This window comes from Jaculus jaculus, chromosome 17, assembly GCF_020740685.1.
Source record: "Jaculus jaculus isolate mJacJac1 chromosome 17, mJacJac1.mat.Y.cur, whole genome shotgun sequence".
Taxonomy (NCBI): domain Eukaryota; kingdom Metazoa; phylum Chordata; class Mammalia; order Rodentia; family Dipodidae; genus Jaculus; species Jaculus jaculus.
The window spans coordinates 17,597,116-17,621,040 of record NC_059118.1 but is presented as its reverse complement, the minus strand read 5'-3'; the positions used below and the strand labels follow the sequence as shown (position 1 = coordinate 17,621,040).

At 41.6% G+C, this 23,925-nt stretch overlaps 1 protein-coding gene across 1 annotated transcript in view; it reads right to left on the bottom strand.

The window, feature by feature from the left end:
• Nucleotides 1-5,040: 5,040 nt before the first annotated feature.
• Nucleotides 5,041-23,925, bottom strand: part of Iho1 (interactor of HORMAD1 1) — a 19,046-nt gene continuing 161 nt past the window's right edge. The window contains exons 2-6 of the mRNA XM_045136983.1: nucleotides 20,108-20,271; nucleotides 17,912-17,960; nucleotides 17,125-17,212; nucleotides 8,003-8,106; nucleotides 5,041-6,159 (exon numbers count right to left, since the gene is read on the bottom strand). Coding sequence (XP_044992918.1) covers nucleotides 5,041-6,159; nucleotides 8,003-8,106; nucleotides 17,125-17,212; nucleotides 17,912-17,960; nucleotides 20,108-20,271 — 1,524 coding nt within the window. The remainder of the gene's footprint in view (nucleotides 6,160-8,002; nucleotides 8,107-17,124; nucleotides 17,213-17,911; nucleotides 17,961-20,107; nucleotides 20,272-23,925) is intronic.

The window sequence follows — 23,925 nt, the reverse complement described above, 5'->3', positions numbered from 1 at the left end:
AGTCAGTTGCTGTGACTGCTCATGAAAGTGACAGGACAGCTACAGGACACTGGAGGCCCTTGGCTGGGAAGTGAGAGGGAAAGCAGCTTCGATTGGTGTCTGGCACACTTGCCAAGGGTGTCATAGGCAAACTCAATTCCTCCAGACTTTTATGTGATACACATCCCTGAAAATAAAGAAAAAGAAATCAAGAACCACTGCTTTCTATGACAATCCAGTGAACCCAATATCATTTACTGTGCTGGATTGGAAATGGACAGACTCTGGAAATCATCCCTTCCATGAGGATTTTCTCTCTACCTCCCTCTTTCTTTCTTTCTTTCTTTCTTTCTTTCTTTCTTTCTTTCTTTCTTTCTTTCTTACTTCTTCATCTTTTTGAGGTGGGAGGGAAGAAAGGACACATCAGGGCCTCTTTTATCACTGAACTCTATTTTTTTTTTTTTTTTTTTATGAGGTAGGGTCTTGCTGTACTTCAGGCTGACCTGAAATTTACTATGTATTCTCAGGGTGGCCTCAAACTCAAAGTAATCCTCCTACCTCTGCCTCCCAAGTGCTGGGATTAAAGGCATGCACCACCATATCCAGTTTATCACTGAACTCTAGATGCATGAACCATTTTGTGCATCTGGCCATTAGGTTTTATAAGCAGATGTCTTTAACCACTGAGCCCTCACTTTTTTTCCCCCCAAGGTAGGGTCTCACTCTAACCCAAGCTGTTAACCCAACACAGTTAATGAAATAAAACATTCTGTAGAAAATCTCACCAGTAGAATGGATGAAGGAGAGGACAGAATATCTAAACTATAAGACCAGGTAGCAGATCTAATATAGTCAAAGAGAAAGACAAATTAATAGGAAAGTATGAATGGGAATTTCAAGATATTTGTGATACTATGAAAAGATCAAACATAAGAAATCAGAGTATAGTAGAAGGAGAAGAATTTCACTCTAAAGGCATAGTAGGCATTTTCAACAAAATCATAGAAAAAAACTTCCCCCAAATTGGGAAAGAGATGCCAGTGCAGATTCAGGAAGCCTTTAGAACACCAAAGAGACAAACCCTGGAAAAAACCTCTCCTTGCCATATTATAATTAAACTACCAAACATATAAACCAAAGAAAAAATATTAAAAGCAGTTAGAGAGGAAAATCAAGTCACATACAAAGCAAACCCATCAGGATCACAGCAGATTACTCAACACAAAATTTAAAAGCCAGAAGGGCCTGGAATGGTGTATTCCAAATTCTGAAAGATAACAACTGTCAACAAAGGTTACTTTATCCTGAAAAGCTATCCATTCAAAAAAATGGAGAAATAAAGACATTCCACAACAAAAGCAGGCTAAAGGAATATTTGAAGACAAAACCAGCTCTAGAGAAAATACTTGAAAGGCTCCTCTATGCTGAAGAGAAAGAAAAATATACATATAAGGAACCTAGTAAAAACAAACCATACTCAAATACTAGTTAATACAGGAAAGCAAAGGTAAAACTGGAAGAACTACAAAACAAGAAAATGGCAAAAATAAATACACACCTTTCAATAATAACTCTTTATATCAATGGCCCAATGCTCCAAACAAAAGACATAGGTTTGCAGACTGGGTTAAAAAACAGCCTCAAAGAAGCTCACCTTTCTACAAAGGATGGACACTATTTTGGGATGAAAGGTTGGAAAAGTATTTCAAGCAAATGGGCCTAGAAAACAAGCAGGGGTTGCTATGCTAATATCTGACAAGGTAGACTCCAATCCAACACTAGTAAGGAAAGATAAGGAAGGTCACTTTATATTGATTAAAGGCATACTCCAACAGGAGGACATTACAATCCTAAACATATATGCACCTAACATGGGGCTCCCAACTTTATCAAACAAATGCTATTATAACTAAGGTCACAGATAATATCAAACGCAGTTGTAGTGGGTGACTTCAACAGCCCACCCTCATGAATTGACAGGTCATCTGGGCAAAAAATAAACAGAGATACATCTGGATTAAATGAGATCATAGAAGAAATGGACCTAACAGATATACATAGGACATTTCCTCCAAATGCTGCAGAATATACATTCTTTTCAGCAGCACATGGAACATTCTCTAAAATAGACCATATATTAGGACACAAAGCAAATCTTAACAAATACAGGAAAACTGAAATAATTCCTTACATTCTATCTGATCACAATGGGATCAAACTACACATCAATAGCAAGAAAATCTACAGAGCATACACAAAATCATGAAAACTAAACAATATACTACTAAATGATGAGTGGGTTAATGAAGAAATCAAGAAGGAAATCAAAAATTCATACAGTCAAATGATAATGAGACACAACATAGAACCTTCTCTTTTCAGATGGCAGTGACCTTGGCATGACCCAGAAGGCATCATTGTGCTGGAAAGAAGTGACGGGAGTGCTCATCACTGAAATATCTCTATCACATCTTCCAAGGGTCAGTGTTCATTGTGGAAGAGGTGGTGGAAAGAACGTAAGAGCCAAAGGAAGAGTAGGACTCCTTACAATGTGCTCCCTCAGACACAAAGTGGCCTGAAAATTCATGACCTCAGAGTGCCGACACTACCTACACAAGACCATCATAATAGGAGGAAAAGATTATGACAACAAAATAAAAGAGAGACTGATTGAGAGGGGGAGAGGATATGATGGAGAATGGAGTTTCAAAGGGGAAAGTGGGGGGGGGAGGAAGGGTATTACCATGGGATATTGTTTATAATCATGGAAGTTGCTAATAAAAAAAATCAATAAAAAAAAGAAAACAGAAAAAGTATTGTACTTTTTAAAAAAAAAAAAAAAGGTCTATAGAGATGGCTTAGAGGTTCAGGCACTTGCCTGTGAAGCCTAAGGACCCAGGTTCAATTCTCCAGGTCCCATGTAAGCAAGACACACAAGGTGGTGCATGTGTCTGCAGTTTGACTGTAGTGGCTGGAGGCCCTGGTGTGCCAATTCTCTCTCTCTCTCATAAAGAAAATTATAAATGCCAGGTGTGGAGGCACATGCCTTTAATCCCAGCACTCAAGAGGCAGAGGTAAGAGTATCACTGTGAGTTCAAGGCCAGCCTGAGACTACATAGTGAATTTCAGGTCATCCTGAGCTAGTGAGACCTTACCTCAAAAAAAAAAAAAAATTAGAAAACAAAACAAAACAAAATTATGAAGTGTCTAGTAATAGGCTCACTGATTATAAAAAACAAACTCTGAGGCCAGGTGTGGAGGCACATGCCTTTAATCCCAGCACTTGGGAGGCATTCAAGATGGGGTTAGCCTAGAACTCCAGAATGAGTTCCAGGTCAGCCTGGGGTAGAGTAAAATCCTATCAAATAAAATAAAATATAAAATTAAATAATATTAAAAAATAGCCAGTCATGGTGGTGCATGCCTTTAATCCCAGCACTCAGGAGGCAGAGGTAGGTGGAATGCTGTGAGTTTGAGGCCATCCTGAGATTACATAGTGAATTCCAGGTCAGCCTGGGCTAGAAAGTGAAACTCTACCTAGAAAAATAAGAACAAAAATGAATAAATAAATAAAATTAAAATTATTTAAAAACTTTACTTTTTCAAGGTTGAGTCTCACTCTAGCTCAGGCTGACCTGGAATTCACTCTGTAGTCTCAGGGTGGCCTTGAACTCTCAGTGATCCTCTTACCTCTGCCTCCTGAGTGCTGGGATTAAAGGCGTGTATCACTATGCCCGGCTTAAAAATATTTTATTTATTTCTTCATTTATGTGAGAGAGACAGAGAGAGAGAGAGAGACAGAGAAGTAGAGAGAGAGGCAGATAAAGAGAATAGGTGTGCCAGGGCCTTTAGCCACTGCAAATGTACTCCAGATACATGTGCCCTCTTGTGCATCTGGCTTATGTGGGTCCTGGGGAATCAAACTGGGGTCCTTAGGCTTCACAGGTAAACACTTAACTGCTAAGCCATTTAACCAACCCATAAATAAGTAAAAATTTAAAAACTTGCTGGGTGTGTTGGCACATGCCTTTAATCCCAGCACTCGGGAGGCAGGGGTAATAGGATTGCCATGAGTTCAAGGCCACCCTGATACTGATAGTGAATTCCAGGTCAGCCTGTGCTAGTCTGAGACCCTACCTCAAAAAAACAAAAAACAAGAACAACAAAAAAACCACCTCAGGGTCTGGAGGGATGGCTTAGTGGTTAAGGCATTTGCCTACAAAGCCAAAGGACCCAGATCCAATTCCCCAGGACCCATGTTAACCAGATGCACAAGGGGAGCACACGTCTGGAGTTCATTTGCAGTGGCTGGTGGCCCTGACATGCCCATTCTCTCACTCCCTCTTTCTCTGTCAAATAAATAAATAAAAATAATTTTAGGGCTAGACAGATGGCTCAGTGGTTAAAAGCACTGATTACAAAGCCTGACAGCCCAGGTTTGATTCCCCAGTACCCACGGTAAGCCAGAAACACAAAGTGGTGCATGCACCTAGAGTTTATTTGCAGTGGCAAGTGGTGTGTCCATTGTCGTTCTTTCTCATAAATAAATAAATAAATTAATTAATTAATACAAATTAATTGGTTGTATAACTGGATTAAGATCAGCAAATAAAATTCTGAGGCCCAGAAAGGTATTGATTATGTGTAGGTTATATTTTGGGGGCCAAATATATTGTTTGCTAGTTACACTTCCATAACAAGTTTTGTAAAACTTTTTTCTACACAATATTTCATAAGGAAGCCAACTCCCCTTTCACCAACCACATACAGTTTACCTTCTTAATGCCCTGCCACCAGGCTGATGTCTCTTGCCACACATTTCATTCCAATAAAATAAAAGATGTACTTATCCCTACACCCTTCTCACAGGCAGGCACCAACTGATACCTAGACACTGGACCTTCTCCCACTTCCTACTAAACCCAACCTGGCAGAATTTCTGACCCTTAGAGTCTGCAAGAAAGTTTTAGGTACTATCTGTTATTGCCCAGTCCAAATGTTCTACAATTTGTCTTTCTAGCTGAGGTTAATAGACCATTAGCTAAAGTCATTTGTGGCATGTCAGAAGTCATCATCGCTGCTATCAAAAACCAGATCACAGAGAAAGTTCTTCCCAGCCTTCTTAAGCACAGAAGACTCTGAATTTTCAAATCCGAGGTTATTGAACCAGCTTATATTCTGGTCACCCTGGGAACTGCTTGAGGACTGCTCATCGTCTTTGGACGAGTACCTGTTAGACTGCAAGAGGCTCTTTTGAACTGCCCTTCTTATCTGACTGGTCTTGACTGTCTCTCCCAAAACTGGGTTGGTAGAGCTTTTAGGATCCTGCAAATGTAGAGGCTGAGAAAGAGGTTCCTGCTGCTGAATGAAGGGTTCTTGTGGACCAGAAACTGGACACTGGGGATTCTGATATCTGGAATTGAAAGCATGGGTCTTGGGAGGAGTTTGCTCTTGCTGCCTAGCTCGACACCGGCTTCTGTGGGATTTCCTGGGTTGCTTCTTGCCTTTTCTCCCTCTTCCTATAGTCTTGCCTTTCTGTTTAGTCATTAGCTGTTTATATGGGTCATAAGAAAATAGTCTTTGGGATAGATATATTGGACAGACATTTTTAATGCTGGTTGTGACGTCTAGCTGAGAATATTCTTGAGAAATTAGGTCTTTGTCACCACAAATCTTGTGGTCTGGAATGCTAGAGCTGTGGTTTTGGGGACTTGTTTTGGAAATCATCCAATTCCTGCAGTTAGTTTCCATGCTCTTGTCCTTTACATGGCCATTTCTTTTAGGGGGCCCACCTGCTGGCAGTGAGGCCTCTTGGAGAATATCACTCTGTGTTCCTTCATCCCAGATGCCAAACAACCCAGTCTTCTGGGAACCCATACTGGGATTCCCTGCATCAGGAGGGATCTGGACCTGCCAACTAACTGGCTCCTCAGTGGTGGATTTTTCCTGCCTCATGAAATTGAGGTTCTGGGCCAGAAATGGTGAGGTCTGAGAAGTGTTTTCTTTCACATGCCTAGGTACTTGAGGCACGGAGATTAATCTCTTCAGCTCTTCTAGGAAACCAGACATATTCAGCTGGCCTACTTGCTCAGAAAGTTGCTGGAAGTCCTTACTCTGCTGGAAAACTAAAACTTCAAGGTTCTTCAGGAAGGACTTCATTTCTATAAACTCTGCTTGTCTCTGGGGAAAGGCAGTAAGAAAGAGGAGAGGAGCAGATAGTGCAGGTCAGAAGGTACAATAGTACATGAGAACCAAACTGGGTATGGTAGCTCACACCTGTAATCCCAGCTTGGGAGGCTAAGACTTACTATGAATTTGAGGCCAACTTAGGCTACATAGTGAGACTTTGTCTTGAAAACAAAAACAAAAAATGTGGACAAAGGCTTATCCCTCACAGAGTAAGCATGGCTATACTGTGGAGTGGAAATCACATCCTGCCAGGGAGCCTTGGACAAAGGCTGTACTCAGGCTCATTGCCAAAGGACCTGTGCTGACCTCTGGTCTTAGCTGAAAAGTCATAACATTAAAGAATCTTGGTGAAGCCCAGTGTGGTGGCTCACATTTTTTTTTTTTTCCGAGGTAGGGTCTCACTCTAGTCCAGACTGACGTGGATTTCACTATGTAATCTCAGGGTGGCCTCAAACGCATGGTGATCCTCCTACTTCTGCCTCCCAAGTGCTGGGATTAAAGGTGTGTGCCATCATGCCTGACAATGGCTCACACTTTTAAAAAAAATTTATATATTTTATTTATTTATTTGAGAGAGAGAGAGGATGGGCGTGCCAGGGCTTCCAGCCACTGCAAACTCCAGACGCATGCATCACTTTGTGCATCTGGCTTATGTGAGTCCTGGGGAATCAAACCAGGGTCCTTTGGCTTTGCAGGCAAACACCTTAACCACTAAGCCATTTCTCTAGCCCTGGCTCACACTTTTAAACCCAGCATTTGGGGGGCTGAAGTAGGAAGGTCATTGTAAGTTCAAGGCCAGCCTGAAACTATACAGTGAATTCCAGGTCACCCTAGGTTAGAGCAAGACCCTACCTTGAAATAAATACAAAACAAAACAAAAAGAGAATCTTAGTGACAAAGCCAAAAACACACTTGCATAGTGACATGCACTAGAATATCTCAAGTCTTCTGGAAGCTGCAGCAGGATAGTCATTTGAGTCTAGGAGTTCAAGACAAGCTTAGACAACAAAGCAAAACAAAACAAAAGCAAAAAATAAAAGGCAGAGAATGGTGTTGCATGCCTTTGAGCCCAGCACTCCAGAGGCAGAGGTAGGAGGATCACCTTGAGTTGAGGCCTGAGACTACATAGTGAACTCTAGGTCAACCTGGGCAACAGTGGGACCCATCCTGGAATAATAATAATAAAAAAAACCACAACAACAACAATTAAAATAAATAAATAAAAGCTTGGGTTCTAAGCCTTGAAAGATGGCTTAGCAGTGAAGGCGCTTGGCTGAGAAGCCTAAGGGCACACGTTAGATTATCCAGTACCCACACAAACCAGAGGCACAAAGGGGCACATGTGTCTGGAGTTCATTTTCAGTGGCTGGAGGCCCTGGTGCACTCTCTCCTGTTTCTTTTATCTTTATTTATTTATTTTCTTTGTTTTTTTGAGGTAGGGTCTCATTCTATGTAGTGTCAGGGTAGCCTTGAACTCACAGCAATCCTCTTACCTCTACCTCCCGAGTGCTGGAATGAAGGCATGTACCACCATGCCCTTTTTATTTTTATTTATTTATTTGAGAGAGAGAGAGAGATACAGAAATAGGCAGGTAAAGAGAGAGAGAAAAAATGGGCACTGCAGGGCCTCCAGCTACTGAAAACGAACTCTACATGAGTGCGCCCCCTTGTGCATCTGTCTTACGTGGGTCCTGGGGAGTCAAACCTGGGTCCTTTGGCTTTGCAGGCAAGTGCCTTAACCGCTAAGCCATCTCTCCAGTTTTCTCTTCCCCTTTCTCTCCCTCCCTCCTTCCCTCTCTCAGATAAATAAATAAAACTTGGGGTCTATACTTACAGCCTCTGATTCCTTCTGTATCTCAAGGACAACCTGCTCCATGTTGCCTTTCTCTTGCACTGCCTCAAGTATCAGGTTACTCTGGTTTTGTGAAGTCTCTTGAACTAAATACAAAACAAAGACAATTCTTCTTGAGGACTGAGGTGTGCCATACCTACTCAGACCACATGGTAGAAAAGGAGGAGCTAGATATTAGTATGGCCCACTAAAGTCTTCTCTGCTAACACCCAGGAACTCTGTCCTGACCAGAACGGTTTCTCTTTCTCTCCCTCTCTAAAGAAGAGTTTAGTCAGGATCAATATCAACCCAGCCAAGATGACAGCACCAACTTCTTATCCTCCCTTCTAAGCCCTGTCACTTTGTACAATACAGTACTATCACCCTGGTCCCTGTGACACCTTCACTACTGGTTGAATGGTACACAAAAATCCTTTTTTTTTTTTTTTTTTTTTGGTTTTTCAAGGGAGGGTCTCACTCTAGCTCAGGCTGACATAGAATTTACTACGTAGTCTCAGGGTGGCCTCAAACTCACAGGGACCCTCTTATTTCTGCCTCCCAAGTATGGGATTAAAGGTGTGAGCCACCATGCCCAGCTTAGGTTTTTCTTTTCTTAAAATTTCTATAACTTCTGCTTTCAACATCCACTTCCTCAGAAAACATCAATTTCTGCCTGGTTTAAGTGTTTCTTCCCTCTGCTATTGGCACGTGGTGTGTTCCACCAACATTTTTCTCTGTTTACTTATTTATTGTATATTTCCACTGGGATAGTAATAGACTTGGTGACTGGGTGCTAACTATATCAGGACTGATATTATATATCTATCTTTTATTGTTTTTTTTGCATGGGAAGAATCAACACAAGCCAGGCATGATAGTGCACGCCTTAATCCCAGGACTCAGGAGGCAGAGGTAGAAGGCTTGTGTGAGTTCAGAGATAGCCTGAGACTACATAGTGAATTCCAGGTCAACCTGGGCTACAGACCTTACCTCAAAAAAACAAACAATAATAAAAAATAAATAAGTAGAGTGAATCTCTTTCATATAGTCCCTAGCCTGACTCCTTGGATCAATTTCTGCCTTAGCAAGAATATGTGAGAGCCGGGTGTGGTGGTACATGCATTTAATCCCAGCACTAGAGAGGCAGAGGTAGGAGGATCACCATGAGTTCGAGGCTACCCTGAGATGACTTAGTGAATTCCAGGCCAGCCTGGGCTAGAGTGAGACCCTACCTCAAAAAAACAAACAAAAAGAATATGTGTGCTTATCTGTTTACAAATTATAGATCCTGTGTGAGCATGCATATGTTCACCAGAAGACTCATTTCATTTCTCTTTGACTATAAACATTAGATATTTTTAGCTTTTGTATAAAAATGTCATCTAAAATCCATTTCCATATTCTGGACAATATCTCTTTTTCTGTTCAAATTAAAAAAAAAAACTTGATTCTGTTTTAATACTTTGGCAGAGGCTCAATTGAGAGGAAATAGGATTCTGATGCAACTCAGAAAGAAATGTATTTCCACTGACCAGTGATTTTCTTTTCACTTTGCAGTTTTGTTCTTGCTATACTGCTAAGAGAATGTGGAAAGATCTGGATGTAAGTGTGTACTTACAGAAGACCTTTCCCCTTTTTCAATTTTTTAAATATTTTATTTATTTATCTGAGAGAGAGAGAAAGAAAGAAGAGGCAGATATATAGAGAGAATGGGTGCACCAGGTCTCCCAGCCACTGCAAGCGAACTCCAGAAGCTTGTGCAAATGGCTTACATGGGTACTGGGGAGTCAAACCTGGGTCCTTAGGTTTTGTAGGCAAATGCCTTAACCACTAAGCCATGTCTCTAACCCCCTCTTTTTTTTTTTTAATTTTTTTTTATTTTTTCCGTATTTGTTTCATTTTTTTTAAAATTTTTATTAACATTTTCCATGATTATAAAATATATCCCATGGTAATTCCCTCCCTCCCCACCCCCACACTTTCCCATTTGAAATTCCATTCTCCATCATATTACCTCCCCATTACAATCATTGTAATTACATATATACAGTATCAACCTATTAAGTAGCCTCCTCCCTTCCTTTCTCCACCCTTTATGTCTCCTTTTCAACTTACTGGCCTCTGCTACTAAGTATTTTCATTCTCACGCAGAAGCCCAGTCATCTGTAGCTAGGATCCACATATGAGAGAGAACATGTGGCGCTTGGCTTTCTGGGCCTGTAACCCCCTCTTTTTTAAAGAAGTGCCTTTCCCTTTTTACAGGCACCCTTCCTAATTTTCACTAGCTGGTCACACCCTCCCACAAAATGTGTCCCAGAACAAAATTTGTGAGTATGACTAGCACCTTCCTGTTTTAACAATGAACAGATATTTCTGTTCTGTTTTTTTTTTTTTTTTTTTTTTTTTTTTTTTTTGAGGTAGGGTTTCACTCTAGTCCAGGCTGACCTGGAATTCACTATGTAGTCTCAGGGTGACCTCGAACTCAAGGGATCCTCCTACCTCTGCCTCCTGAGAGCTGCGATTAAAGGCGTGTGCCACCATGCTCGGCTCCTGTTCTGTATTTGAATAGATGGGTCTCATTACTCTAGGCTGTTTAGTCATTTATTTGGACATCACAATTCCTCACAATTGTGCTCTGGGCTACAGATGTAGCTCAGAGGCTCAGTGCTTGACTAGCATGTGTTCAACCCCAAGCATCACAAGAAAGAACAATAATAAAATATCAAAATAGAACAGTCTTATGTGTTTTGTTTAGAAAGGCTTTTTTCATTATAAAATGTTGCCTATGTTTTTTTCTACTTCTCTTTATGAGTCAATCACCACATTTAATATGTTGATTCTTATGGAATATATTTGCATGAAAAGATTTATCTGTTTTCCAGAAGAGGTACTTTTCAGATTTTGATAATGGCTAGTTCTTTTTATTTTCCTAATGAAAGCAGCAAATTATAGGCTTAGGGATATAGCTCAGTTGGTAGAATGCTTGCCTAGCATGTACAAATCCCTGGGTTCATTTCTTAGTGCTATATAAGAACCATGCACAAGGGCTGGGGAGATGACTCTGTGGTAAACAGCACTGGCTCCACAAGCCTGCCAACTGGAGTTTGGATTCCCGGTCAGTCTCCATGTAAAGCAGGATATGAACTGGCACAAGTGCCTGTAAACTCAATGCACCGATGGCAATAGGAAGAAGTGTCAGGAGAATTCCAAAGCTAGCAGGCCAGATTGGTCTTCACAGCAGCAAACAACAAAAAAGACTCTGTTTCAAACAAGGTGGAAGAATAGGATCAACACCAAGGTTGTCCTCTGATCTTCATATGTGTGTCATGGAATCTGCTTGCCTACATACACACAGATGTCTCATATATAGGTTTTACTTTTTTTGGTTTTTTGAAGTAGAGTCTCACTCTAGCCCAGGCTGACCTAGAATTAACTATGTAGTCTTGAGGTGGCCTCAAGTTCACAGTGATCCTCCTACCTCTTCTTCCCATGTGCTAGGATTAAAGGTGTGCGCTTCCATACCTGGCTCCAGCTTTTTTTTTTTTTTTTTCAAGGTAGGGTTGCACTCTAGCTCAGGCTGACATAGAATTCACTATGTAGTCTCAGGTGGCCTTGAACTCTAGGCAATCCTCTTTCCTCTGCCTCCCAAGTGTTGAGATTAAACGTGTGAGCCACCATGCACAGCATAACAATATTTTTTTAAAAGCATATATGGTGGGCTGAAGAGATGGCTTAGCAGTTAAGGCACTAGCCTGAAAAGCCAAAGGACTCAGGTTCTATTCCCCAGGACCCATGTATGCCAGATGCACAAGGTGATGCACACATCTGGAGTACATCTGCAGAGCAAGAGGCTGTACCCATTCCCACCTCTGTCTCAAATAAATAAATAATAAATTTTTAAAATATTTTTTAAAAGACTGTCAGATACTTTAAATTTTTTTTGTTTTATTTTTATTTATTTATTTGAGAGAGACAGATACAGAGAGAAAGAGGCAGAGAGAGAGAGAGAGAGAGAATGGGCATATCAGGGCCTTCAGCCACTGCAGAACTCCAGATGCGTGCACCCCCTTGTGCATCTGACTAACGTGGGTCCTGAGGAATTGAGCCTCAAGCCGGGGTTTTTAGGCTTCACAGGCAAGCACTGAACTGCTAAGCCATCTCTCCAGCCCAAAAAATTTAAAAATATTTTTAAAAAGCATGCATGCCTATAATTTCATCATTTGGTAGGTAAAGGCAGGAGGATCAGTTGTTCAAGGTCATTCTGAACCACAAAGAGAATTTGAGGCTAGCCTGGGATCTGTGAGACCCTGTCTCAAAAAGAAAGGGGCATGGGCGGACATGGTGGCACACGCCTTTAATCCCAGTGCTTGGGAGGCAGAGGCAAGAGGATCACCACAAATTCGAGGCCACCCTGAGGCTACATAGTGAATTCCAAGTCAGCCTGACCTAGAGTGAAACCCTACCTCGAAAAACCAAAAAAAAAAAAAAGGGGGGGGGCCATGGGAGATAGCTCAGTCAGTAAAACACTTACTTGCCTTATAAGCATGAGGAACTGAGCTCTACCTACAGCACTCACATAAACACCAGCAATGGTGATACATGATGTAATTCTAGCACTATTTCTAGTAGAAGCAAGCAGACTCGGGCTCACTGGCCTGCCCGACTAGCCTAATTGACAAATTCCAGGCCAATGAGAAAACCTGTCTCAAGCTGGGCATGGTGGTGCACACCTTTAATTACAGCACTCAAGAGGCAGAGGTAGAAGGATCGCTGTGAGTTCAAGGCCAGCCTGGAACTACATAGTGAATTTCAAGTCAGCCAGGCCTAGAGTGAGACCCTACCTCAAAAAACCAATAATAATAATAATAACAACAACAACAATAGTATACTCAGGAGCCATAGATTGTTGCTAGAAAATTTTCAGTGCCAGCGATGGTATACTTCCAGTGAGTTGTTGGTCAAGGAGGTCCCTGATGCCCCCAAAACATTATAGGCCATCCCCAAGGCCCTTGGTTTCCCACCAGGAATAGATGGTAAGACCCTATTGCTGAAGATTCCACATACTTGGGCTGCAAGGCCACTGAGAAATCCTGCTGGAACTGAGCTGATAACCTCCTCCATGTAGACCAGCTGACAGAAAGCTGGAAGAAGCCATTCTGCATGCAGTTCAATAGGAGAAAGAAAAATCACTAATGAAGATACTCAACAGTGGACACTGCAAGCCTTATATTTGGCCAACTAGGCCAAATGAGCCAACAGGTGCAATAATGGCACATCTGTCATGGTGGAAACCAACTTTCCTCTAATTGGACCGGAGGCCCGCTCCATGGGAGAGAATACATCCCTGATACTGAAAACTTAAAACATGGGTAGTCATGAGCCCTAGGGGTGTAACATCTGTTGCTATCTGGCTAAATGTACATACTATGCTTATCAAACTGACCAGCAAGCACTTCTCTTAATGTTCATACCCTTATATTAATGCTATTCTCACTTTTGGTAGAGAATCATCTCTTTTCAGATGGCAGTGACCTTGGGATGACTCAGAAGGCACCATGGTGCTGCAAAGAAGTGACCAGAGTGCTCAGCACTGAAATATCTCTATCACACCTTCCAAGGCTCAGGGTCCAATGCAGAAGAGGTGGCAGAAAGAATGTAAGAGCCAAAGGAAGGGTAGGACTCCTTACAACGTGCTCCCCCCAGACACAATATGGCCTGGATATCCATGACCTCACAGTGCCTGATACTACCTACACAAGACCATCATAAGAGGAGGAAAAGATCATGACATCAAAATAAAAGAGAGACTGATTAAGATGGGGAGGGGATATGATGGAGAATGGAGTTTCAAAGCGGAAAGTGGAGGGAGGGAGGATAATACCATGGGATATATATATTTTTTTAAACATTTTTTAAATTGTTTTTTGGTTTATTTTTATTTATTTATTTGAGAGTGACAAAGAAAGAGGGAGAGACAGACAGAGAGGGACAGAGAGAGAGAGCGTGCGCGAGCCAGCACGCCAGGACCTCCAGCCACTGCAAGCAAACTCCAGATGCATGCGCCCCCTTGTACATCTGGCTTATGTGGGTCCTGGAGAATCGAGCCTTGAACCAGGGTCCTTAGGCTTCACAGGCAAGTGTTTAACCGCTAAACCATCACTCCAGCTCCCATGGGATATTTTTTATATTTATGGAAGTTGTTAATAAAATTTTGAAAAAAAAAAAAAAAGAAGCCAGGAGTGGTGACACATACCTTTAATCCAAGTACTTGGGAGGCAGAGGTCGGAGGATCACCATGAGTTCAAGGCCATCCTGAGTTACATAGTGAATTCCAGATCAGCCTGGGCTACAGTGAAACCCTACCTTAAAAAAAAGGGGGGGGGAAACTCCTGGAAAAGATAGTTTAGCAGTTAAGGCATTTGCCTGCAAAGCCAAAGGACCTTAGTTTGATTCCCCAGGAACCACATAAGCCACATGCACAAAGAGGCACACACATCTGAAGTTTGTTTGCAGTGACTGGAGGTCCTGGCATGCCTATTCTCTCTTTACCTCTTTCTCTCCTCTCTCAAATAAATAAATAAATAAATTTTTTTTAAAGGCCTGGATTTTTTTTTTTTTCTTAAGTAAATACTCTAACTCAGGCTGACCTGGCATTGATTCTGTAGTCCCAGACTGACCTCAAAGTCACAGCTATTCTACCTCTGCCTCCCAAGTGCTGGGATTAAAGGTGTGTACTATCACCTTTTTTTTTTGTTTCAGTGCTCAGTTCAAACCTATGTTGTACGCACGGTAAGCAAATGCTCTATCATTAAGCTATATCTCAACCCCCTGATCTTCAAAGGAACACAATGCTACCATCTTTGTTACTATTTGCCCCTTCAGAATGGCTCCTTTTCCTAAGACTTATTCTCTGAAAGTTAAGGAACCGTCAGAGATTAAAGATCAGGATCCATGTTCTGTGTTCTTTGTGCCTACCATAAGCCAGGTTCAATTGTAGCTATCTATTTATTTGCCTTGATTTGTGAGTCTTTGGTATTTTCATCCCTTTTCTGGTCTAACACCTAGCTCTTTTCTGGGATATAAATGCTATACTTTTCGCTAGGTATGGTAGGTAGCACATGCCTAAATTTCCATCACTTTGGAGGTAGAAGCAAGGAAGGTCAGGCATTTAAGGCCATCCTTGTCTACATAGGAAGTTCAAGACCCACCTCTGCTACAAAGTGAAACCTTTTCTAAACATACACACAAAAAACAAAAGCTACAGTTTTGTTACTAAGTTTTTGTTTGGTTTGGTTTGGTTTGGTTTTGTCTTTTAGTTTTTCCAGGTAGGTTTTCACTGTAGCTCAGGCTGGCCTGTAATTTACTATGTAGTCTCAGAGTGGCCGTGAACTCATGGCAATCCTCCTACCTCTGTCTCCCGAATGCTGGGTAGTAGTAGAATTGGAAATGTAGTAGAATCTACAGGAGGAGGTAGCGCCTAGTGGAAAGAAGTCAGTTCATTGGGGTTGTTCCCTTACACATGTGGGAAATTGGGACCATAGTATTTTCCTACCATTCTCTATTTCCCAGCCAGTGAGGTAAATAGACCTTTTCTACCATGGGCTCTTACCATAATGTAGCCACAGCTCAAGCAACAGGAACAACCAACTATGGGCTAAAGCCTCTGAAACTATAAGTCAAAATAAACTTTTGCTTCTTTTTTGTTGGTTTTTTGCTTTTTGAGGTAGGGTCTTGCTCTAGTCCAGGCTGATCTGGATGGAATTCACTATTTAGTCTCAGGGTGACCTTGAACTCACAATGATCCTCCCATCTGTGCCTCCCAAGTGCAGGGATTAAAGGCATTCATCATGCCCGGCAACTTTTGCTTTATAAGTTCATTATTTCAGATATTTTGTCATAGAAATGGGAAGCTAACAGAGTATGTGACTTGGACAGTTACAAATGAGTTATTCTATCACATCACACAAGGAAACATTCCTGATTTGCTTCTATTCTCAGTGTTGCTATTTCTTATGAGGGTAACGATCCTAGGTTTCCACATCCAATTTCTAAACAGATGCACAGTTGCCCTGTGTGTGGGATACCCAAATCGGAAGCCAACAGACAGACAGTACAGTGCTTCTTTGTAGACAGATGGGGCTTAATTTCTAAACCACACATTGTAAATCATGAGCAATTCATCCCATGGCATTTGAATAAGTTGACTTCAATTTGTTTAAAATAAAAAAATAAACACACTGGGAAAGGAAAACAAGTACAGATGAACAGTCACCAGCTTTCTATTTTGCTTAGAAATTAGTGGTTCTAGAGAGGTATCTGGCTAAGGAGAATTGTGTGTTGGCTCTCCTCTGTTTATAAAGACCAGGGAAATGGTTACCCACATGTAAACTACTACATAGTGTCTGGTATTTTATAAACAATTTTAAGCTATAAGAGAAATTAAGAACCATGCTGTGATTTGCCACAAAATAACTCTCACTGAAACCAAGGCAACAATAAGAACAGCAGATAACTGGAGTATCCCTAACTCCTGATGGGGCAGTGCCTCTATCTGGCAAATCATTTGAGACTCAGGGCTGATACTTCAGTCAATGAAATAAGAAAGCTGGCCTCAGGGCTGAGAAGATGGCTCAGTAGTTAAAAGTGCCTGCCTGCAGGTCCAGGTTCAATTCCCAAGCCTCCTACATAAGCTGGGTGCAAAACATGGCACTAATATCTGGTGTTGTCTGTAGCCATGGGAGGGCCTGGTGTGAACATGCACAAATAAATACTTTTTAAAGCTAGGTGTGATGGCACACACCTTTAATCCCAGCATTCAGGAGGCAGAGGTAGGAGGATTGCCATGAGTTCGGGGCCACCCTGAGACTCCATAGTGAATTCCAGGTCAGCCTGGGCTACAAGACAACCCTACCTTGGAACAAAAAAAAAAAAAAAAAAAAAACCTTAAAGAAAAAAAAAGGTACCACGGGACCAAAATATTGTCAAACAGGGAGATTCCACTAATCAGATGCAACACCCTCTCAGTTGAAACACTATATGTTACTATTCCCCCTGGAAACCTGTGTAGGGTCAGAAAGTTGATTGTCAGTACCTTTTGCCAATAACCTCAAATAGGCGACACTCACATGTCTTAATCCCAGTCTCTAAAGAATCCAAAATAGACTGACTTCTTGAACTGAGATGCTCCTCAGACTTCTCCACAGATGTCTGCAACTAAGAAACACAAAAATAAAACATTCAAAAATAAAAATTAAAAAAAAACATTCATAGATTGTTGCCTTATTTACTGACTTAGAGAACTTTCATTAGTGAAAATATTGCTATTCTACATTAACTAAGACAACATAACGATTAAACTTGGGGGGCGTCAGTTAAAGGCTCTTACTTGCAAAGCCTGCCAGCATAGGGCTAAATTCCCCAGGACCCACATGAAGCCAGATAAATAAAGTGGTACAAACATCTGTAATTCCTTTGCAACAGCAAGAAGACTTGGTTCAGCCATTCTCTCTCTCTCCCTACCTCCCTTTCCCACTTTCTCTCCATCCCTCTCTCAGCTTGCAAATAAATAAATAAAAATAGCTAAAATAAGCTGGGCATGGTGGCATATGCCTTTAATCCCAGGAGGCTGAGGTAGGAAGATCATTGTGAGTTCAAGGCCAGTCTGAGACTACATAGTGAATTCCAGGTCAGCCTGGACCAGAGTGAAACCCTACCTTGAAAAAAAATAATGGCTAAAATAAAGAAACTTGTAAAATAAGCATTCTCACCACATGTAGTGGCACATGCTTTTAGTCCCAGCACTCGGGAGGTTGAGGTAGGAGGATCACTGTGACTTCCAGGACAGCCTGGGCTAGAGTGAGACCCTGCCTCGAAAAACAGAGACAAAAATCCACAAAATGTAGATATACTTACCTTCTGTATGCTTTTTCCAAAATGAGAAAAAAAGTTGTATAGATTCTCGCTAGAGTAAGATAAAAAATAAATAAGAATAAATCTTTGTAACATATTGAAGCAGCTGTCCATCTAGTATTGCATCAAAATACTGCTGGAGGGGCTCGAGAGATGGATCAGCAGTTAAAGGCACTTCCTTTCAAAGCCTGATAGCCTAGGTTTGATTACCCAGTACCCATGCAAAGCCAGATGCACAAGTGATGAATGTGTGGAGTTTACTTGGTAGGATGCCCAGATGTTCCCATATTCATTTTCTCTCTCTCTCTCTCTCTCTCTCTCTCTCTCTGACTCTTAAATAAATAAATACATTTTCAAATACTTCTTGGGCTGGAGAGATTGCTCAGTGGTTAAGGCACTTGCCTGCAAAGCCTAATGACCTGAGTTTGATTTTCAAGTACCCACATAAAGCCAGATGCACAAAGTAGTACATATGTCTGGAGTTTGTTTGCAGAGATTAAAGGCCCTAGTGTGCTCATTCTCTCTCTATCTTTCTCTCTTTGTCTTCCTCTGTTGCAAATAAATAAAAATAAAAATAGCTGGGCATGGTGGCACATGCCTTTAATCCCAGCACTTGGGAGACAGAGGTAGGAGAATCGCCCTGAGTTTGAGGCCACCCTGAGACATTACCTTAAAAAATCAAAAAAAAAAATGAAAAATAATAAAATAAGCCAGGTGTGGTGACAGATACCTTTAATCCCAGCACTTGGGAGGCAGAAGTAGGAGGATCGCCATGAGTTTGAGACCCTGGCTTGATTCTCCAGATCCCACGTAAGCCAGGTGCCACTTGTTTGCAGTGGCTAGAGGTCCCGGCATGCCCATTCACTCTCTCTCAATCTCTCTCTCTCTCTCTCTCTCTCTGTGTCTCTAATAAATAAAAAAAAATTTAAATAAACAAAATAAAATAAAACTTAAAAACAAAAATAAATAATAATATATTATAAAAAGATTTTAACAAATGTTTTAAACATTCTATTTATCTACTTTATTTATTTATTTATTTGAGACAGAGAAAGGGAGAAATAGAGAGTGAGAATGGGTGCACCAGGGCCTCCAGCCACTGCAAATGATCTCCAGACGGATACATCACCATGAGCATCTGGCTTACGTGGGACTGAGAGAACTGAACCTGGGTCCTTAGGCTTCACAGGCATGTGCCTTAACCACTAAGCCATCTCTCCAGCCCTTAAAAAGATTATTAAAATACTGCTTGACAGCTGAGTATGGTGGCACACACCCTTAATCCCAGCATTCAGGAGGTGGAGATAGGAAGATTGCCATGAGTACAAGGCTACCCTGAGACTACATAGTGAACTCCAGGTCAGCCTGGACTAGAGTAAGAGCCTACCTTGAAAAACCAAAAAAAAAAAAAAATCAAACGGGATGGTGACACACACCTTTAATTCTATTACTTGGGAGGCTGAGGTAGGAGGATCACTGTGAGATGGAGGCTAGCATGAGACCATATAGTGAATTCCAGGTGAACCTGGGCTAGAGCGAGACCCTACCTCAAAAACAAAACAAAAAGCATAATTTTTCCTTCTTTCCCATTTCTGTAGTCTCAGGGTGGTCTTGAACTCATGGCAATCCTCCTACCTCTGCCTCCTGAGTGCTGGGATTAAAGGCGTGTGCCACCACGCTGGCTCCACTCTCTTCTTTGAATATCAACAGAAATCTTAAGTTTGCTTGCCCTGACACTTAGGGGCTTTTCCCCTATATATTCACAGTGCACCACAAAATATGGCTTTTTTTACATAGGTACTAGAGATCAAACTCAGGTCCTCATGCTTTCAAGGCAAATACTTCAGCCTACTGATTACCCTCCTGACTCCCCAGAATATTTACTTACTAATAGTACATTTTGTTTCCCTCAGAAAATATGAGCTGTGGGCTGGAGAGATGGCTTAGCGGTTAAGCGCATGCCTATGAAGCCTAAGGACCCCAGTTCAAGGCTCAATTCCCCAGGACCCACGTTAGCCAGATGTACAAGGGGGACACACATCTGGAGTTCATCTGCAGTAGCTGGGACCTGGAGCACTCATTCTCTCTCTCTATCTGCGTCTTTCTCTCTGTCTGCTGCTCTCAAATAAATGAATAAAAATAAACAAAAAAATCTTTAAAAAACATGAGTTGTGTCATCCACTCAAAAGTTTTATGTACCTGTCACATTTGTCTGCTGCTCTTTTTTTTTTCTCTTCAAACTGTTTCAAGAGTCCTTTGGAATTTCCAGTAGGCAAAGGAAGAGTAAATAGGCCTTCATTCTTTGTATCTCCTCCAAACAACTGGGGTTTTGTCTGGTACTTTGTGAAAATACTAGGTTCGCTCTGTTAAATGGAAAAGAAAAATAACACCAATTAAGATAGGATTGGGGCTGGAGAGATGGCTTAGCAGTTAAGGAGTTTGCCTGCAAAGCCAAAGGACCCAGGTTCAACTCCCCAGGACCCACGTAAGCCAGATATACAAGGGAGTGCACATTTCTGGAGTTTGTAGTGGCTGATGGCCCTGGTGCACCCCATTCTCTCTCTCTCTCTCCCTGCCTACTTCTGTATCTCTCTGTGTCAAATAAATAAATACATTAAAAAAAAAATAGCCGGGCGTGGTGGCACACGCCTTTAATCTCAGCACTCGGGAGGCAGCAGTAGGAGGATCGCCGTGAGTTCAAGGCCACCCTGAGACTACAGAGTTAATTCCAGGTCAGCCTGGACCAGAGTGAGACCCTACCTCGAAAAACCAAAAAAAAAATATATATATATATATATAAATACTTAGGAGCTGGTTGTGGTGGTGCATGCCTTTAATTTCAGCACTTGGGAGGCAGAGGTAGGAGGACTGCTGTGAGTTTGAGGACACCTTGAGACTACATAGTAAGTTCCAGGTCAAGCTGGTTACAACAAGACCCTACCTCGAAAAATCAAAAAAAAAGTTATTTATTCTGTCTCAGATGTTACATAAAAACTTTCTTTCATATTAGTAAATTTAAGTCAAATTGCTATTTTTGGCTACCGGTAAACTCAAAACTTGTTATTAAGAAACAAATAGAAGAGAGACTAATTGAAAAGAAGGGATTCGGGGCTGGAGAGATGGCTTAGCAGTTAAGACCTTTGCCTGCAAAGCCAAAGGATCTGGGTTTGATTCCCTAGGACCCACATAAGCCAGATGAACAAGGTGACACAAGCGTCTGGAGTTCATTTGCAGCGGCTAGAGGCCCTGGCGTGCCCATTCTCTCTATCTATCTGTCACTCTCTCCCTCACAAATAAATAAATAAATAAAATTTTAAAAAACCTTGTTATTTGTTTCTTATATATCTTGGTCTAAAAATTGTACATATGGCTACATTGTGAGCCATTTCCTGCATTTTTAGGCAAAATCTTAAAAGCATTTAGTATCTTCTAAATATTTATGTCGATACCCATAGATTAGTGCTGTTCTCACCCTCAATCAAAGAAGCTTCTTAGGCTGGAGAGATGGCTTAGCAGTTAAGGCACTTGCCTGTGAAGCCTAAGCAACCAAGTTTGATTCTCTAGTACTCATGTAAGCCAGATGCACAAGGTGTCATATGCATCTGGAGTTTGTTTGCAGTGGATGAAATGTCTGGAGTACCCATTCTCTCTATATATCTGCCTCCTTCTCTCTCTCACTCTCTCTCTGCAATAAATAAATAAAAGTTATAATTTTTTTTAAAAAAGAATCTTCTTTCTGCATTTGGCAGAGGTTAATGAAGACTCACATATCTGGCTCAAGAGCTGAGAACAAGTAACTATTATGTTTCTATTCCGAAATGAGACATCGGCATCATACCCTCCAAGGCTCAGGGAACATAGTGGAAGAGGGGAGAGCAATAATCTAAGAGTCAGAGGATGGGGAGGAATGCTGGAGAATGCTGTCTACTGAGACACAAAATGACCATTACACTATGAACTTACAGCAGTTGTGGTTTCTTGCATAAGACTGAACCTATCACCATTCTATCATAGGGAAGGAGTGCTATTTTTTTTAAAGTTATTTATTTGAGAGCAACAGAGAGAGAGAGAAAGAGGCAGAGAGAGAGGGGGGGGAGAGAGAGGGAGAGGGACAGGGAGAGAGAGAGAATGGGTGTGCCAGGGTGTCCAGCCTCTGCAAACAAACTCCAGAATATTTTTTAAAAATTTTTAAAATTAATTTGACAGAGAAAAAAAAGGAGAGAGAGACAGAGTGAGAACAGGCATGCCAGAGCCTCTAGCCAATGCAAACGAACTCCAGATGCATGTGTTACCTTGTGCATCTGGTTTACGTGGGTCCTGGGGAATCGAACCTGGGTTCTTTGGCTTTGCAGGCAAATGCCTTAGCTGTTAAGCTATCCCTCCAACCCATTTTTTATAATTTACTTTTATTTATTTATTCGGAACCCTTGAGGACCCACTCTTTCCAGAGGAGCCACTGGCAGGTGAAACTCTACCTAGAAAACCCAAAGGGGAAAAGAAAATTTTTTTTTCAGGGATTTAAAGAGACTGTTTCCTGCCAAGCATGGTGGTGCATACCTTTAATCCCAGCACTCTGGAGGCAGAGGTATGAGTATTTCTATGAGTTCAAGGCCACTCCGAGACTACATGAATTGTGAATTCTAAGTCAGCCTGGGCTAGAGTGAGACCCTACCTCAAATAAACAAATTAAGGACTGGAGAGATGGCTTAGTGGTTAAGACATTTGCCTACAAAGCCCAAGGACCCTGGTTCTATTTCCAGGACCCACATAAGCCAGATTCATAAGGGGGTATATGGCCTATAAAGTGAGACTCTGTTTCCCTCCCCCACCCCAAAAAAAAAAGAAAGGGAAAAAAAGACAGCTGTGGTAGCTCACACCTTTAATCCCAGCACCCAGGAGGCTGAGGTAGGAGTATTGCCGTGAGTTTAAGGCCAGCCTGAGACTACATAGTGAATTCCAGGGTAGCCTGGGTTAGAGTGAGACCCTACCTCAAAACAAAACAAAACAAAACAAAACAAAAATAAAACAAACAATAAAAAATGGGACTCAATGGTTAACAGTGCATTCCTTGCAAGCATAAGGGTCTAAGAGGGCCTGATTCACCCTGAATTTAAGTCCTCAGCACCCTTGTAAACAATTGGGTGTGACCACCTATGCCTATAACCCCAGTCCAATGGGAAGTACAGACTGGAGAATCACTGGGGCTCACTGGCCAGACAGTTTGATCAGGTTCAGTGAGACACTCCATCTCCAGGAAACATGCAGATGAATGATACTGGAGGACACCTGATATTATCCTCTGACCTTCCTATTGTTCAGGCACAGAGTACATGCAATTGCACATACACCTGCATGTACCATACATGCACATCACATCACACATGCAAAAAATAAAATAAGCTGGGCGTGGTAGCACACGCCTTTTATCCCAGCACTCAGGAGGCAGAGGTAGGAGGATCACTGTGAGTTCAAGGCCACCCTGAAACTACATAGTGAATTCCAGGTCAGCCTGGACTAAAGTGAAACCCTACCTTGAAAAAAAAAAAAAAAAACCCACACAAAAAAATAAAATAATGAGCTAAAAACCTCCTCCATGTAGACCAGCTGACAGAAAGCTGGAAAAAGCCAGGCTACATGCAATTCAATGGGAGTGAAATCACCAATGAAGGTACTCTATAGTGGACACTTGCAAGCCTTATATTTGGCCAGCTGGGCCAAATGAGCCAATGGGTGCAATACTGGCATGTCTGTCATGGGGGAAACCAACTACCCTCTAATTTGACGGGAGGCCTACTCTATGGGAGGGAATACATCTCTGATACTGAAAACCTACAACAGGGGCAATCATGAGCCCTAGGGGTATAACATCTGCTGCTGTCTGGCTAAATGTATATACAATGCTTATCAAACTGCCCAGTAAGCACTTCTCTTAATGCTCATACCCATATATTAATGCTACTCTCACTTTTGGTTAGAGAACCTCTTTTCAGATGGCAGTAACCTTGGGATGACTCAGA